The 16,240-nt window shown below is 52.7% G+C and overlaps 1 protein-coding gene across 1 annotated transcript in view; it reads left to right on the top strand.

Annotated features, from left to right (window-relative positions):
- FAM98C (family with sequence similarity 98 member C) overlaps positions 1 to 16,240 on the top strand; it is a 70,512-nt gene that overhangs the window by 42,493 nt on the left and 11,779 nt on the right. The window contains exons 6-7 of the mRNA XM_075323526.1: positions 11,749 to 11,865; positions 12,217 to 12,384. Coding sequence (XP_075179641.1) covers positions 11,749 to 11,865; positions 12,217 to 12,384 — 285 coding nt within the window. The remainder of the gene's footprint in view (positions 1 to 11,748; positions 11,866 to 12,216; positions 12,385 to 16,240) is intronic.

The raw sequence follows: 16,240 nt of genomic DNA, 5'->3' as shown, positions 1-16,240 counted from the left end.
AAAACATAGCCTATGACGCTCTCGGGGTCCAGAAGTGTGAGTGTGCAAAATTAAATTTCTTTATCGTTCCTTTGGGAGACCCAGACCATGGGTGTTTAGCTTCTGCCTCCGGAGGACACACAAAGTACTACACTTAAAAGTGTAGCTCCTCCCTCTGAGCTTATACACCCCCTGGTAGCCAGTCCTAGCCAGTTTATTGCTTTGTGTCAGGAGGCATACATCCACATATGCATTCTCATCTGATTTTGTTTGACTTTTGGAAAGAGTTTGAAGAAAAGCGGGTCCATGTCTGGACTCCCAGCATGTCCCTTCTCACCCCACTGTGTCGGCGGTGCTGTTAAGGTTGATTTACAAGGCTGCGGCTCTGGCTTGAAGTGGGAGCCAGCACGGTCTCCATGCCTGGCAGGAGTCTGGTCTCCATCCACAGCCCCTTGAGGATTCTGTTGGCACGGAGCACTCATCCCCAGAGACATGGCCCTGCGTCTCAGCAGCTAAGTACCTGAGACGTTTATGTTGGGGGTCCCGGTTCTTTATTATAAGGGGAGAGTATGCTGTATGTGATTGTTTTAACTTTTCCGGTGGGTTCTCTAGCTTTTGCCTGAGAACCGCGCCGATGGTGCCTGCTTGTTGGCCTCGCCGCTTAAATTTAGGCCCCGGCTTCGCCGGAGGCCTAGTTTCATTTTCCTGCCCTCGCATGTCACTCATGCAGAGGGACAGGTTCGGCTCCTCCCGGCGGCCGTTCTACACAGGGGAGGGACACTCCCCACTGCTGGGGCGTCCCTCCTTCCCGGCAGGTCTCTATAGCCCTCCAGTTCCCGCTCTTTTATAGGAACGCCCTCTTCTCAGGCAGAGTTCACTCTGCTCTGGGACATCCTGCATTCTGCATCTCTGCTGAGGTGCTGCGACTGGGGGACCGGGCTTCGGGATCTGGAGGGCACACAACACCGCGCTCAGCGGTCTGGTAAGCCACAGCCGGTCTCCGGTTGTGGACCTCTGTATATTCTCCCTGGGGTTCATTCTCTGCAAAGCCCCCACTCCAGCAGCATGTCTCACACAAGGAGCAAGGCTCCAAAGCTTTATTCTGCATGCACTGCATGTAAGCTACTGCTGCCTGAGCCGAGCACCTATCCACATTGTGATGTCTGCTCTAACTTGGCGGTGCCACAGCCTGGAGTCTCACCCCCAGTGGTCTCTCAGGCTGCGGCTGCACCTGTGATTGAACCCCCGGCCTGGGTAGAGTCCTTTTCTAGGTCCATATCCCAGTCATTTGCTGAGTCCATGGGACTTTTGTCCAGGACTTTGATGAATATGCATCAGCCTCCCTCACAGAGTGCCTCTAATACTCTTGACAGAGGACTCCTATCCTCTGACCTCCGTCCATCGGAGCTCACAGAGGATTCATCATCTGATCCCAGACCCCGTCCTTCTAAGAGAAGGCGCAGGGTTTCCTCCCCTCCCCCATCCCACGGCTCTGTCTCAAGAGCTGACTCTCAAGATGAGGAGGATGCCCTCACTGGGGGCTCGGAGGCTATGTATCCCATCTATTTCTCTGAGGGTGACTCAGATCTTAGTGATTTGATTGCTTCTATTAATTCTGTGCTGGATCTCAATCCGCCAGTGTCAGAGGAGCAACCCTCTCTGGCAGAAAAACATCAGTTTACCTCCCCTAAGAGAGTGAAGAGTGTGTTCTTTAACCACTCCAGTTTTCAGAGCGCTGTAACCAAACCCAGGGCCTGCCCTGACAAACGCTTTCCAGAAATCCAACTGGTGCCCAAAAGCGCGTCCGCAGAAGACTGCAGGAGGTTCTGCCACTAAGGCAGCTTCCTCATGACTCTCGGCCCGCTCCAGCCACGTCCTTAGTCGGTGGCAGGCTCTCCCACTTTGGCGACGCTTGGTTAAAGCAAGTCTCCGATCAGTGGGTGAGAGACATCATATCTCACGGCTCCAGGATAGAATTCTCTTCCAGCCCTCCAAACAAATTTTTTTTCTCTCGACTCCCTCCTGCTCCAAGGCCGCCGCCTTCTCGCAGGCCGTGGCGTCCTTGCAGGCAAACGGAGTGATTGTCCCAGTTCCCGCTCAGGAACGGTTCAGAGGTTTTTACTCAAATCTCTTCCTAGTTCCCAAAAAGGACGGTACCTTCCGGCCCATCCTGGATCTCAAGCTTCTCAACAAGCATGTCCGGGTGCGGCATTTTCGCATGGAGTCTCTGCGATCAGTCATTGCCTCTATGACCCAAGGGGAGTTCCTGGCATCCATCGACATCAGAGATGCCTATCTACATGTGCCAATTGCAGTGTCACATCACCGTTGGTTACTTTTTGCGATAGGAGATTATCATTTCCAATTCGTGGCTCTCCCCTTCGGGTTAGCCACGGCCCCTCTGGTATTCACCAAGGTCATGGCGGCAGTGATTGCGGTCCTGCACCTCCAGGGGTTAGCAGTGCTTCCTTATCTGGACGACCTTCTGGTCAAGGGTACATCCAGCGCAGACTGTCAGCGGAGTGTTTCGCTCACTCTCGCCACCCTAGCCCAATTCGGGTGGATTGTCAATCTTCCCAAATCCACTCTGACTCCGACCCAGAGTCTCACGTACCTAGGGATGCAGTTCGAGACTTTGCCGGCACTTGTGAAGTTGCCCTTAATCAAACAGCAGTCTCTCCGGCTAGCGGTGCGCTCTCTCCTGAGGCCCCGCCGTTATACCCTCAGGCGTCTGATGCAGGTGCTGGGTCAAATGGTGGCCTCCATGGAGGCTGTTCCCTTTGCCCAGTTCCATCTGCGCCCCCTGCAGCTGGACATTCTCCGCTGTTGGGACAAGCGGCCTTCCTCCTTACAGAGGTTAGTGGCTCTGTCGCCTTGGACCAGGAGCTCTCTTGAGTGATGGCTTCGATCCCTCTCCCTGTCCCAAGGGCGCTCCTTCCTGGCTCCGTCCTGGGTGATTCTCACCACGGATGCCAGCCTATCCGGCTGGGGAGCGGTACATCTCCACCACAGAGCACAGGGCACTTGGACTCCGTCCGAGTCAGCCCTTTTCAATCAATGTGCTGGAAACCAGAGCCGTGCTTCTAGCTCTCCTAGCCTTTCACCACCTGTTGGCGGGCAGGCACATTCGAGTCCAGTCAGACAACGCGACAGCGGTTGCCTACATCAATCACCAAGGCGGGACACGCAGCTGCCTGGCAATGTTGGAGGTCCAACGCATTCTTCAATGGGCGGAGGACTCCAAGTCCACCATATCCGCAGTCCACATCCCTGGCGTAGAAAACTGGGAGGCAGATTATCTCAGCCATCAATCCGTGGACGGTGGCGAGTGGTCCCTGCACCCGGCAGTGTTTCGGTCAATCTGCCGCAAGTGGGGCACTCCGGACGTGGACCTAATGGCATCCCGTCACAACAACAAGGTTCCGGTTTACGTGGCTCGCTCCCACGATCCTCAGGCCTTCGCCGCGGACGCTCTGGTTCAAGACTGGTCCCAGTTTCGTCTGTCCTACGTGTTCCCCACCCCTCTAGCTCTCTTGCCCAGAGTCCTGCGCAAGATCAGAATGGAGGGCCGTCGAGTCATCCTCCTTGCACCGGACTGGCCCAGGCGAGCTTGGTATCCGGACCTGCTCCACCTGTCCGCAGAGATGCCGTGGCATCTTCCGGACCGTCCAGACCTTCTCTCGCAAGGTCCGTTTTTCCGCCCGAATTCTGCGGCACTCAAATTGACGGCGTGGCTCTTGAGTCCTGGATTTTGACGGCTTCTGGTATTCCTCCTGAAGTCATCTCCACTATGACTCGGACCCGTAAGTCTTCCTCCGCTAAGATCTATCACAGGACTTGGAAAATTTTCCTGTCCTGGTGTCGCTCTTCCGGCCATTCTCCTTGGCCATTCTCGTTGCCGACCCTTCTGTCTTTTTTACAGTCCGGTCTGCAGCTAGGACTGTCCCTCAACTCTCTCAAGGGACAAGTCTCAGCTCTATCAGTGCTGTTCCAGCGGCGTCTCGCCCGGCTGGCTCAAATCCGCACCTTCATGCAAGGTGCGTGTCACATCATTCCGCCTTATCGGCGGCCCTTGGATCCCTGGGACCTTAACTTGGTCCTCACGGTATTGCAGAAACCCCCTTTCGAGCCCCTTAGGGAGGTTTCTTTGTATCGTCTTTCTCAAAAGGTGGCCTTTCTAGTTGCCATAACTTCTCTCAGGAGAGTCTCTGATTTGGCTGCGCTCTCCTCGGAGTCACCTTTTTTTTTATCGCTCCTAATTGGGAGACCCAGACGATTGGGTGTATAGCTACTGCCTCCGGAGGCCACACAAAGCAGTACACTTAAAAGTGTAAGGCCCCTCCCCTTCTGCCTATACACCCCCCGTGGGATCACGGGCTCCTCAGTTTTCATGCTTTGTGCGAAGGAGGTCAGACATCCACGCATAGCTCCACTGTTTAGTCAGCAGCAGCTGCTGACTATGTCGGATGGAAGAAAAGAGGGCCCATATAGGGCCCCCAGCATGCTCCCTTCTCACCCCACTTTTGTCGGCGGTGTTTGTTAAGGTTGAGGTACCCATTGCGGGTACGGAGGCTGGAGCCCACATGCTGCTTCCTTCCCCATCCCCCTTAGGGCTCTGGGTGAAGTGGGATTTTACCGGTCTCCAGGCACTGAGACCGTGCTCCATCCACAGCCGCTGGGATCTGCTGGATATGGAGCTGAGTATCGTCAGGGACATGGCCCTGCTACGTCAAGGTACTCTGGGTCCCCGTACAGACCGCGCGCAAACACACTGCAGCATTGCTGGGTGTGTTAGTGCGCCGGGGACAACAGCGCTGCGCGCTTGTGCCACTACTCACTACAGCTCTGCTGAGTGAGTTAATGTATTGGGAACTGCCGCGCCGGCCGCTGCTGTCAGTTCACGCTGCGGCGCGGCTGGGACTTGTGGTGCGCCGGGGACTTCCGCGCTGGCCGTGCATATATGACGGCCGCGCTTATTACTCGAGTCCCCGGCTTTTGCGGCCTAGTTTCGTTTCGTTCCCGCCCCCAGGCCTGCCAGTCAGGGGAAGGGCGGGACGCTGTACAGAACATCAGCGCACAGGGCTGGAGTCTACTTTACATACTCTAGCCCTCACACTAGACACAGTGGGACGCCAGTTTCCCGCACTTTGTCTGAGGCACGCCCACGGTCCGCCCCTCTTCACAGAACGCCGGCAGCCATTCCTGTGTGCAGTCTGAGCTGGAGAGGGGAGACAAGTTCTGGGAGACCCAGACACGGGATTCTGGCGACCACACACCCGCGTTTGAGCGGGCGGTAAGCGGCACCTCTGGTGCTGACCCCACTAGTGCCGAAGTGTACATTTGTATTTTTATGCTTGCATGCTATACATTGCACTGTACGGTCGCTGGTGATTCTTGGCTATATACCCTCCTAGATTACTCAGAGGAGACAACAGCATGTCATCCGCAAAAAGCAAGGGTGCCAAGGCACAGGCTTTCTATGCTGCTTGTACCGCATGTGAGGCTACTCTACCTGCAGGTTCCACTGACCCCCATTGTGTGCAGTGCTCAGCCCCTGTGGCAACTGCTCGGCCGGGGCCTCTGCTAGAGGTGACCCAGGGAGAACCACCTGTGAATACTGTCCAGGTGACGGGGACGGAGTTTGCAGTTTTTGCGGATAGATTGTCTGTGACTATGACTAAAATTCTAGAAACTTTGCAGTCTAGACCAGTATCTCAGACCATGGGCACTGTTGAATCATTGCTCCCTGGTCCCCCTCAGTTGGAACAGCTCCGAGCTCCGGGGGTGTCCCATGCATCCCAGGGTGAAGGCTCTGACACGGACGACAGTCCCAGACAGCCTAAGCGAGCTCGCTATGAGCGGCCCTCGACTTCGTCACACTGGTCAGGGTCCCAGCAGGAGGACTCTCTGTATGATGAGGCGGAGGTAGCTGATCAGGATTCTGATCCTGAGACCGCTCTCAATCTGGATACTCCTGATGGTGACGCCATAGTGAATGATCTTATAGCGTCCATCAATAGAATGTTGGATATCTCTCCCCCAGCTCCTCCAGTGGAGGAGTCAGCTTCAGAGAGTCAGTCCAGAAACACCACGCTTATCCAGATAAGCGTTTCTCCAAACGGCTTAAGGATACACGTTATCCCTTTCCCCCTGACGTGGTCAAGGGCTGGACCCAGTGTCCCAAGGTGGATCCTCCAATCTCCAGGCTTGCGGCTAGATCCATAGTTGCAGTGGAAGATGGGGCTGCACTTAAAGATGCCACTGACAGACAGATGGAGCTCTGGTTGAAATCCATCTATGAAGCTATCGGCGCGTCGTTTGCTCCAGCATTCGCAGCCGTATGGGCACTCCAAGCTATTTCAGCTGGTCTTACACAGATTGACACGGTCACCCGTACATCTGTTCCGCAGGTGGCATCCTTAACCTCTCAAATGTCTGCATTTGCGTCTTACGCGATTAATGCTGTCCTGGACTCTACAGGCCGTACGGCAGTGGCGTCCGCCAACTCCGTGGTTTTACGCAGAGCCTTGTGGTTAAGGGAATGGAAGGCAGATTCTGCTTCCAAAAAGTGCTTAACCAGTTTGCCATTTTCTGGTGACCGACTGTTTGGTGAGCGTTTGGATGAAATCATTAAACAGTCCAAGGGTAAGGATTCATCCTTACCTCAGCCCAGACAAAACAAACCCCAACAGAGGAGGGGACAGTCGGGGTTTCGGTCCTTTCGAGGCTCGGGCAGGTCCCGATTCTCCTCGTCCAAAAGGACTCAAAAGGATCAGAGGAGCTCAGATTCTTGGCGGGCTCAGTCACGCCCAAAAAAGACAGCCGGAAGACCCGCTACCAAGGCGGCTTCCTCATGACTTTCGGCCTCCTCTCTCTGCATCCTCGGTCGGTGGCAGGCTCTCCCGCTTTGGCGACATTTGGCTGCCACAGGTCAAAGACCGTTGGGTGAGAGACATTCTGTCTCACGGGTACAGGATAGAGTTCAGTTCTCGTCCTCCAACTCGATTCTTCAGAACTTCTTTACCTCCCGACCGAGCCGATGCTCTTCTGCAAGCGGTGTGCACTCTAAAGGCAGAAGGAGTGGTGACCGCTGTTCCTCTTCAGGAGCAAGGTCACGGTTTTTACTCCAATTTGTTTGTGGTGCCAAAAAAGGACGGGTCTTTCCGTCCTGTTCTGGATCTAAAACTGCTCAACAAGCACGTGAAAACCAGGCGGTTCCGGATGGAATCCCTCCGCTCCGTCATCGCCTCAATGTCTCAAGGAGATTTCCTAGCATCAATAGACATCAAGGATGCTTATCTCCACGTGCCGATTGCTCCAGAGCATCAGCGTTTTCTACGCTTCGTTATAGGAGACGAACACCTTCTGTTCGTAGCTCTGCCTTTCGGGCTGGCGACAGCCCCACGGGTCTTCACCAAGGTCATGGCAGCAGTAGTAGCAGTCCTGCACTCTCAAGGTCACTCTGTGATCCCGTATTTGGACGATCTACTGGTCAAGGCACCCTCTCAAGAGGCATGCCAACACAGCCTGAACGTTGCGCTGGAGACTCTCCAGAGTTTCGGGTGGATCATCAACTTTTCAAAGTCAAATCTGACCCCGACCCAATCGCTAACATATCTTGGCATGGAGTTTCATACTCTCTCAGCGATAGTGAAGCTTCCGCTGGACAAACAGCGTTCACTACAGACAGGGGTGCAATCTCTCCTTCAAGGTCAGTCACACCCCTTGAGACGCCTCATGCACTTCCTAGGGAAGATGGTAGCAACAATGGAGGCAGTCCCTTTCGCGCAGTTTCATCTGCGTCCACTACAATGGGACATTCTCCGCCAATGGGACGGGAAGTCGACGTCCCTCGACAGGAACGTATCTCTTTCTCAGGCGGCCAAGAAATCTCTTCGGTGGTGGCTTCTTCCCACCTCATTGTCAAAAGGAAGGTCCTTTCTACCCCCATCCTGGGCGGTGGTTACGACAGACGCGAGTCTTTCAGGGTGGGGAGCAGTTTTTCTCCACCACAGGGCTCAAGGTACGTGGACTCAGCAAGAGTCCACCCTTCAGATCAATGTTCTGGAAATCAGAGCAGTGTATCTTGCCCTACAAGCCTTCCAGCAGTGGCTGGAAGGCAAGCAAATCCGAATTCAGTCGGACAACTCCACAGCGGTGGCATACATCAACCACCAAGGAGGAACACGCAGTCGGCAAGCCTTCCAGGAAGTCCGGCGGATTCTGACGTGGGTGGAAGACATGACATCCACCATATCCGCAGTTCACATCCCAGGCGTGGAAAACTGGGAAGCAGACTTCCTCAGTCGCCAGGGTATGGACGCAGGGGAATGGTCTCTTCACCCGGATGTGTTTCAGGAGATCTGTCACCGCTGGGGGATGCCGGACGTCGACCTAATGGCGTCCCGGCACAACAACAAGGTCCCGGTTTTCATGGCACGCTCTCACGATCACCGAGCTCTGGCGGCGGACGCCTTAGTTCAAGATTGGTCGCAGTTCCGGCTACCTTATGTGTTCCCACCTCTGGCACTGTTGCCCAGAGTGCTGCGCAAGATCAGGTCCGACTGCCGCCGCGCCATCCTCGTCGCTCCAGACTGGCCGAGGAGGTCGTGGTACCCGGATCTCTGGCACCTCACGGTAGGCCAACCGTGGGCACTTCCAGACCGACCAGACTTGTTGTCCCAAGGGCCGTTTTTCCATCAGAATTCTGCGGCCCTGAACCTGACTGTGTGGCCATTGAGTCCTGGATCCTAGCGTCTTCAGGATTATCTCAAGAGGTCATTGCCACCATGATACAGGCTAGAAAACCATCTTCCGCCAAGATCTACCACAGGACGTGGAAGATTTTCTTATCTTGGTGCTCTGCTCAGGGAGTCTCTCCCTGGCCATTTGCATTGCCTACTCTTCTTTCCTTCCTGCAATCCGGTTTGGAAAAAGGTTTGTCGCTAGGCTCTCTTAAAGGACAAGTCTCAGCGCTGTCTGTATTTTTTCAGAAACGCCTAGCACGACTTCCTCAGGTACGCACGTTCCTGCAAGGGGTTTGTCATATCGTCCCTCCTTACAAGCGGCCGTTAGAGCCCTGGGATCTGAACAAGGTTCTAATTGCTCTCCAGAAGCCGCCTTTCGAGCCTATGAGGGATGTTTCCCTTTCTCGCCTGTCACAGAAAGTGGTTTTTCTAGTAGCGGTCACGTCTCTTCGGAGAGTGTCCGAGCTAGCAGCGCTGTCATGCAAATCTCCCTTCCTGGTGTTCCACCAGGATAAGGTGGTTCTGCGCCCAATTCCGGAGTTTCTCCCTAAGGTGGTATCCCCCTTTCATCTCAATCAGGATATCGTCTTACCTTCTTTGTGTCCTCATCCAGTTCATCAATGTGAAAAGGATTTGCATTTGTTGGATCTGGTGAGAGCACTCAGAATCTACATTTCCCGCACGGCGCCTCTGCGCCGCTCGGATGCACTCTTTGTCCTTGTCGCTGGTCAGCGTAAAGGGTCGCAAGCTTCCAAATCCACCCTGGCTCGGTGGATCAAGGAACCAATTCTTGAAGCCTACCGTTCTGCTAGGATTCCGGTTCCCTCAGGGCTGAAGGCCCATTCTACCAGAGCCGTGGGTGCGTCCTGGGCATTACGGCACCAGGCTACGGCTCAGCAGGTGTGCCAGGCGGCTACCTGGTCGAGTCTGCACACTTTTACCAAGCATTATCAGGTGCATACCTACGCTTCGGCGGACGCCAGCCTAGGTAGACATGTCCTTCAGGCGGCGGTTGCCCACCTGTAGGAAAGGGCTGTTTTTTACGGCCCTATCACGAGGTGTTATTTTACCCACCCAGGGACTGCTTTTGGACGTCCCACTTGTCTGGGTCTCCCAATTAGGAGCGATAAAGAAGAAGGGAATTTTGTTTACTTACCGTAAATTCCTTTTCTTCTAGCTCCAATTGGGAGACCCAGCACCCGCCCTGTTTCTTAGGGATTTTTGTTTTTTCGGGTACACATGTTGTTTCATGTTGAATGGTTTCAGTTCTCCGATGTTTCGTCGGATCGAATTTGTATTTTAAACCAGTTATTGGCTTTCCTCCTTCTTGCTTTTGCACTAAAACTGAGGAGCCCGTGATCCCACGGGGGGTGTATAGGCAGAAGGGGAGGGGCCTTACACTTTCAAGTGTACTGCTTTGTGTGGCCTCCGGAGGCAGTAGCTATACACCCACTTGTCTGGGTCTCCCAATTGGAGCTAGAAGAAAAGGAATTTACGGTAAGTAAACAAAATTCCCTTCTTTGGTTTTTCACCAAGACAAGGTAGTTCTCCGTCCGACCCCGGACTTTCTTCCTAAGGTGGTCTCTCCCTTCCACCTTAACCAGGATATTTCCTTGCCTTCCTTCTGTCCGGCCCCTGTTCATCGCTTTGAGAAAGCGCTGCATACTCTAGATCTGGTGCGTGCTCTCCGGATCTATGTGTCTCGCACCGCTGTTCTTAGGCGGTGCACCTCTCTTTTTGTGCTAACCACAGGTCGGCGTAAGGGTCTCTCTGCTTCTAAGCTGACCTTGGCCCGTTGGATTAGATCGACTATTTCGGACGCCTACCAGAGTACTCAGGTGCCTCCCCCGCCGGGGATTAAAGCACACTCGACCAGAGCTGTTGGTGCCGCTTGGGCTTTTAGGCACCAGGCTACGGCTCAACAAGTCTGTCAGGCTGCCACTTGGACTAGCCTGCATACCTTTTCGAAGCACTACCAAGTGCATGCTCATGCTTCGGCAGATGCGAGCTTGGGCAGACGCATCCTTCAGGCGGCTGTCGCCCACTTGTGAAGTTGGGCTCCGCCTACTTCTTAGCTTTTTCTGTTTATTCCCACCCATGGACTGCTTTGAGACGTCCCAATGTCTGGGTCTCCCAAAGGAACGATAAAGAAAAAGAGAATTTTGTTACTTACCGTAAATTTTTTCTTATAGTTCCGTATTGGGAGACCCAGCTCCCTCCTTGTTGCCTGTTGGCAGTTTCTTGTTCCGTGTGTTTCACGGCTGTTGTCGTGGACAGAGTCTCCGGTTGTTCCGGTTCTTACTCGGTTCTACTTGTGGGTGGCTATTCTCCTTCAGCTTTTGCACTAAACTGGCTAGGACTGGCTACCAGGGGGTGTATAGGCTCAGAGGGAGGAGCTACACTTTTAAGTGTAGTACTTTGTGTGTCCTCCGGAGGCAGAAGCTAAACACCCAAGGTCTGGGTCTCCCATTACGGAACTATAAGAAAAAGAATTTACGGTAAGTAACAAAATTCTCTTTTTTTTTATTATAACCAGCAGCAGTTGAATCGGCTGGAAAACAAAACAAAAGCCATGTCCTTGTCGGCAAATCCCAAGAAAGTGTATATGAAATGGACAAAAAAATGGCACAAATGAATAGTAGTGTTGAGCGAGTAGTTGACTATTGGTACTCGCATATTCGTTACGGGGGCTCAATGTAAGTCAATGGGAAATAGTCGCTTAGTAGCGAGTATCCCGAAAGCTGTACATTTCATGCGAGTAGCGAATAGTACTGCTTTCAGGTACTCGCGACTTAGTGAGTATTTCCCATTGACTTACATTGAGCCCCCGTAACGAATATGCAAGTAGTGGACACCACTCACTAACAGCATAGCGAGTACCACTCGCTCAACACTAATAGATGAATTTGGTGCAAATTAAAAACAAGCGCAAAATGTGAAAAATTTGTCAAAAAGAGGTGCAAATGCAATAATGAATTGTACCGTCTTTTTTTTTTTTTTTCTTTTTTCTTTCCCTCCTTAGGAAACCTTGCAGGAGTTGCATGACTCTATGCTGAGGGAGTATGAATGTAGAATGCGGATGCTGGTGACCAGATTTGACGTGACTGTGCAGTCGTTCCACTGGTCCGAAAGAGCTCAGGTCGGTAATTAGTGATGGTGACGTGTCCCATGATGATTAACACTTTCCTGCACATGGATCTAATAGTTAAGGGCCTGAGGTAGTTGGTTCAACTCCAGGTGAGATTGATTGTTCCCTGTTCACCTCATTGTGCTGTGATAAAGCCCGTACAATGGAGAAGGGAGAATCTCCTTGTAGCCTTGATCTCTGGTATTACAGTATAGACAGCTTGGGGGACGGATACGTCGCCTCCACTCTTAGAAATTTCTAAAGGGTAAAGGATTGTGTTACGTATTCCACCTTCTCGTGTAGAGGACGGACTTTATGTATCACAGATCTTTGAGACTATGAGTATATGTGCCTCGCTCACAGGTAAAGGAGAAATCCATGAATGAAGTCTACTGGCCTCTGAGAAAGTCACTTACTGCCGAGTCCAGGATCACAATCCCGCATTTATTAGCAGCTCGGGAAGATTACTCACGAATCCTGCGCACCTGCAACGCCACCTTCTGCCAGAAAACCCGCACCGCCATCCAAAAGGTAGTGATCTCATAGCATGCATTTATCTTTTATACCTGTTTTTCAGTTTGTGCTGCAGTGCCCTGTTCCCTTGTCTGATTTTCACTTTAAAATAAAGATTTCTATCTTAATGTAGTTATATACAAACTTTATTTGGCCCTTTCATCTTATTTATTTGACATGTGCCCTATTGACTTAACAGAAAAGCTGAAGCATAAAACAGTTTGCATAAAGTGTGTGTGTATGTGTATATGTATGTGTATATATATATATATATATATATATATATATATATATATATATATATATATATATATATATATATATATATATATATATATATATATATATATATATATATATATATATATATATATATATATATATATATATATATATATATATATATATATATATATATATATATATTAGTGCCTACAAGTAGTATTCAACCCCCTGCAGATTTAGCAGGTTTACACATTCGGAATTAACTTGGCATTGTGACATTTGGACTGTAGATCAGCCTGGAAGTGTGAAATGCAGCAAAAAAGAATGTTATTTCTTTTCACAATTTAAAAAAAAAAAAAAAAGTTTTTCTTTGTCGCTCCATTGGGAGACCCAGACAATTGGGTGTATAGCTTCTGCCTCCGGAGGCCACACAAAGTTATTACACTTTAAAAAGTGTAACCCCTCCCCTCTGCTATACACCCTCCCGTGCATCACGGGCTCATCAGTTTTATGCTTTGTGTTGAAGGAGGCACACATGCACACAATGCTCCACATTTTAGTCAGCAGCAGCTGCTGACTATATCGGATGGAAGAAAAGAGGGCCCCTCACAGGGCCCCCGGCATGCTCCCTTCTCACCCCACTGAGTCGGCGGTGCTGTTAAGGTTGAGGTACCCATTGCGGGTACACAGGCAGGAGCCACATGCCGTTTTCCTTCCCCATCCCTTAGGGGCTCTGGGGAAGTGGGATCCTAACCGGTCATCCAGCCACTGGGACCGGGCTCCCTCCGCAGCCCCTGGGGGAATCTGCCGGACAGGAGACGGAGTATCGTCAGGGACATGGCCCTGCATCTACAGGTACTCTGTGTCCCCGTTGGGACGGTGCATGAAGCACCTTGGCCTCAGACGCAGCTGCGACTGCGGTGTGGATTTTTTGTCTGGGACTACCGCGCCGACCGTGCCTGTTTGCCGGCCGCGGTTTTTACTTTAGTCCCCGGCTTTTGCGGCCTAGTGTGTTAAACTCCCGCCCCTGAGCCTGCCAGTCAGGGAGAAAGGCGGGACGGTCGGTATGATGCCGACAGTGAGGGCTGGAGCACACTTCGTTGTCCTCCGCCCCCCTCACTGATCACTATGGGCCACCAGGTTCCCGCACTTTTGCGGTTCCGCCCACGGCTCTCTCCTCCCCTCGGAACGCCGGCAGCCATTGTTATAATTCTGCCGGTGGAGGATCTCAGATCGGCTCCACTGCTCTGGGAGAGGGGGATCCTAACCGGTCGCCATGCCTGGGACTGGGCTCCATCCGCAGCCCCTGGGGGATTCTGACGGACAGGAGACTGGACATCATCAGGGACAGAGCCCTGCATCATAAGGTACTCTGTGTCCCCTGAGGGACGGTGCATGCAGCATCTGTGTTACAAATGCCGCAGCGGTTGCTGAGTGGTTTGTGAGACTGGGACTACCGCGCCGACCGCGCCATGTTTGCCGGCCGCGTTTTTAAATTTAGTCCCCGGCTCTTGCGGCCTAGTACCATATACTCCCATTCTCGGGCCTGCCAGTCAGGGGTAACGACGGGACGGCCGACTGGACGTCGGCAGGGAGGGCTGGAGCATACGTTGGTATCCTCCTTCCCCCTCACTGAGCACTGTGGGGCACCAGTTTTCAGGTGCTGAGCCCCCTTGGTGCCGCAGTGTATATATATATGTTTATTTATATGGTATATGATCTCACTGTTCGGCAGCATTATTTGCTTTTGGCTGTATACCCTCACTGATTACTCTGCGGACGACATGCTGTTGTCTGCTCTTAAAGAGTAAGGGTGCCAAGGCACTGGCTTATTTTACAACCTGTACCTCTTGTGCGGCTATATTACAGGCAGGTTCCACATACCCTCATTGTGTACAATGCTTGGCCCCGAGGGCACTCACTCAGCCGGAGCCTCCGGCACTGGTGGGACCCTCGGCCAGGTGGTGCCGCCGGTTTCCACTGCACAGATGACAGGGACAGAGTTTGCATGTTGGAATCAGCAAATCTCTGAGTAGCTTTCACATTCCAGGACTCAGCCGGGGCTGTGGTCACGACGGACGCGAGTCTGTCAGGGTGGGGAGCGGTCTTCCTCCACCACTCGGCTCAGGGAACCTGGACTCCGACAGAGTCCTCCCTTCAGAACAATGTTCTGGAGATAAGGGCAGTGGATCTAGCCCTAAAGGTGTTCCAGCGGTGGCTGGAGGGCAGGCAGATCCGAATTCAGTCGGACAACGCCACGGCGGTTGCGTACATCAACCACCAGGGCGGCACACGCAATCGTCAAGCCTTCCAAGCAGTTCGGCGGATTCGGCTGTGGGCGGAAGCCACAGACTCCACCATCTCCGCAGTTCACATCCCGGGCGTAGAAAACTGGGAAGCAGATTTTCTCAGTCGCCAGGGCATGGACGCAGGGGAATGGTCTCTTCACCCGGACGTGTTTCTAGAGATCTGTTGCCGCTGGGGAACGCCGGACGTCGATCTAATGGCGTCTCGGCACAACAACAAAGTCCCGGCATTCATGGCTCGGTCCAAGGATCACAGAGCTCTGGCGGCAGACGCGCTAGTTCACGACTGGTCGCAGTTTCGACTGCCTTATGTATTTCCTCCTCTGGCACTACTGCCCAGAGTGTTACGCAAGATCAGGTCAGACTGTCGCCGCGCCATCCTCGTCGCTCCAGACTGGCTGAGGTGATCGTGGTACACGGATCTGTGGCACCTCACGGTGGGTCAACCGTGGACACTCCCAGACCGACCAGACTTGCTGCCTCAAGGGCCATATTTCCTTCTGAATTCTGCGGCTCTAAACCTGACTGTGTGGCCATTGAGTCCTGGCTCCTAGCGTCATCAGGTATATCTCAAGATGTCATTGCCACCATGAGACAGGCCAGGAAACCAACGTCCGCCAAGATCTATCACAGGACTTGGAGGATCTTCTTATCCTGGTGCTCTGATCAGGGTTTTACTCCCTGGCTGTTTGCCTTGCCCACTTTTCTTCTCTCCTTCAATCCGGAATGGACAAGGGCTTGTCTCTCGGCTCTCTCAAGGGACAAGTATCGGCGCTTTCCGGTCCCATCTTACAAGCGTCCGTTAACACCCTCGGATCTTAACAGGGTGCTGACGACTCTTCAGAAGCCACTTTTCGAGCCGATGCGGGATCTCTCTATCTCGCCTTTCGCAAAGGGTGGCCTTCCTAGTGGCAGTCACATCACTCAGAAGAGTGTCTCAGCTAGCAGCGCTGTCATGCAAAGCCCCCTTCCTGGTGTTTCACCAGGATAGGGTGGTTCTACGTCCGGTCCCGGACTTTCTCCCTAAGGTATCCCCGTTTCATCTCAATCAGGATATCGTCTTACACTCTTTGGGTCCGCATCCAGTTCACCAATGTGAAAAGGATTTGCATTTATTAGATCTGGTTAGAGCACTCCGGCTCTACATTTCTCGCACGGCGCCCCTGCGCCGGTCTGATGCGCTCTTGTCCTTATCGCGGGCCAGAGTAAGAGATTTCAGGTTTTCAAGTCAACCTTGGCTCGGTGGATCAAGGAACCGATTCTTGAAGCCTACCGTTCTTTTAGGCTTCCGATTCCTGCAGGGCTGAAGGCCCATTCTACCAGAGCCGTCGGTGTCCTGGGCA

This window comes from Anomaloglossus baeobatrachus, chromosome 9, assembly GCF_048569485.1.
Source record: "Anomaloglossus baeobatrachus isolate aAnoBae1 chromosome 9, aAnoBae1.hap1, whole genome shotgun sequence".
Classification (NCBI taxonomy): domain Eukaryota; kingdom Metazoa; phylum Chordata; class Amphibia; order Anura; family Aromobatidae; genus Anomaloglossus; species Anomaloglossus baeobatrachus.
The sequence above is the reverse complement of the archived record's forward strand: the minus strand, read 5'-3'. Positions and strand labels throughout refer to the sequence as shown.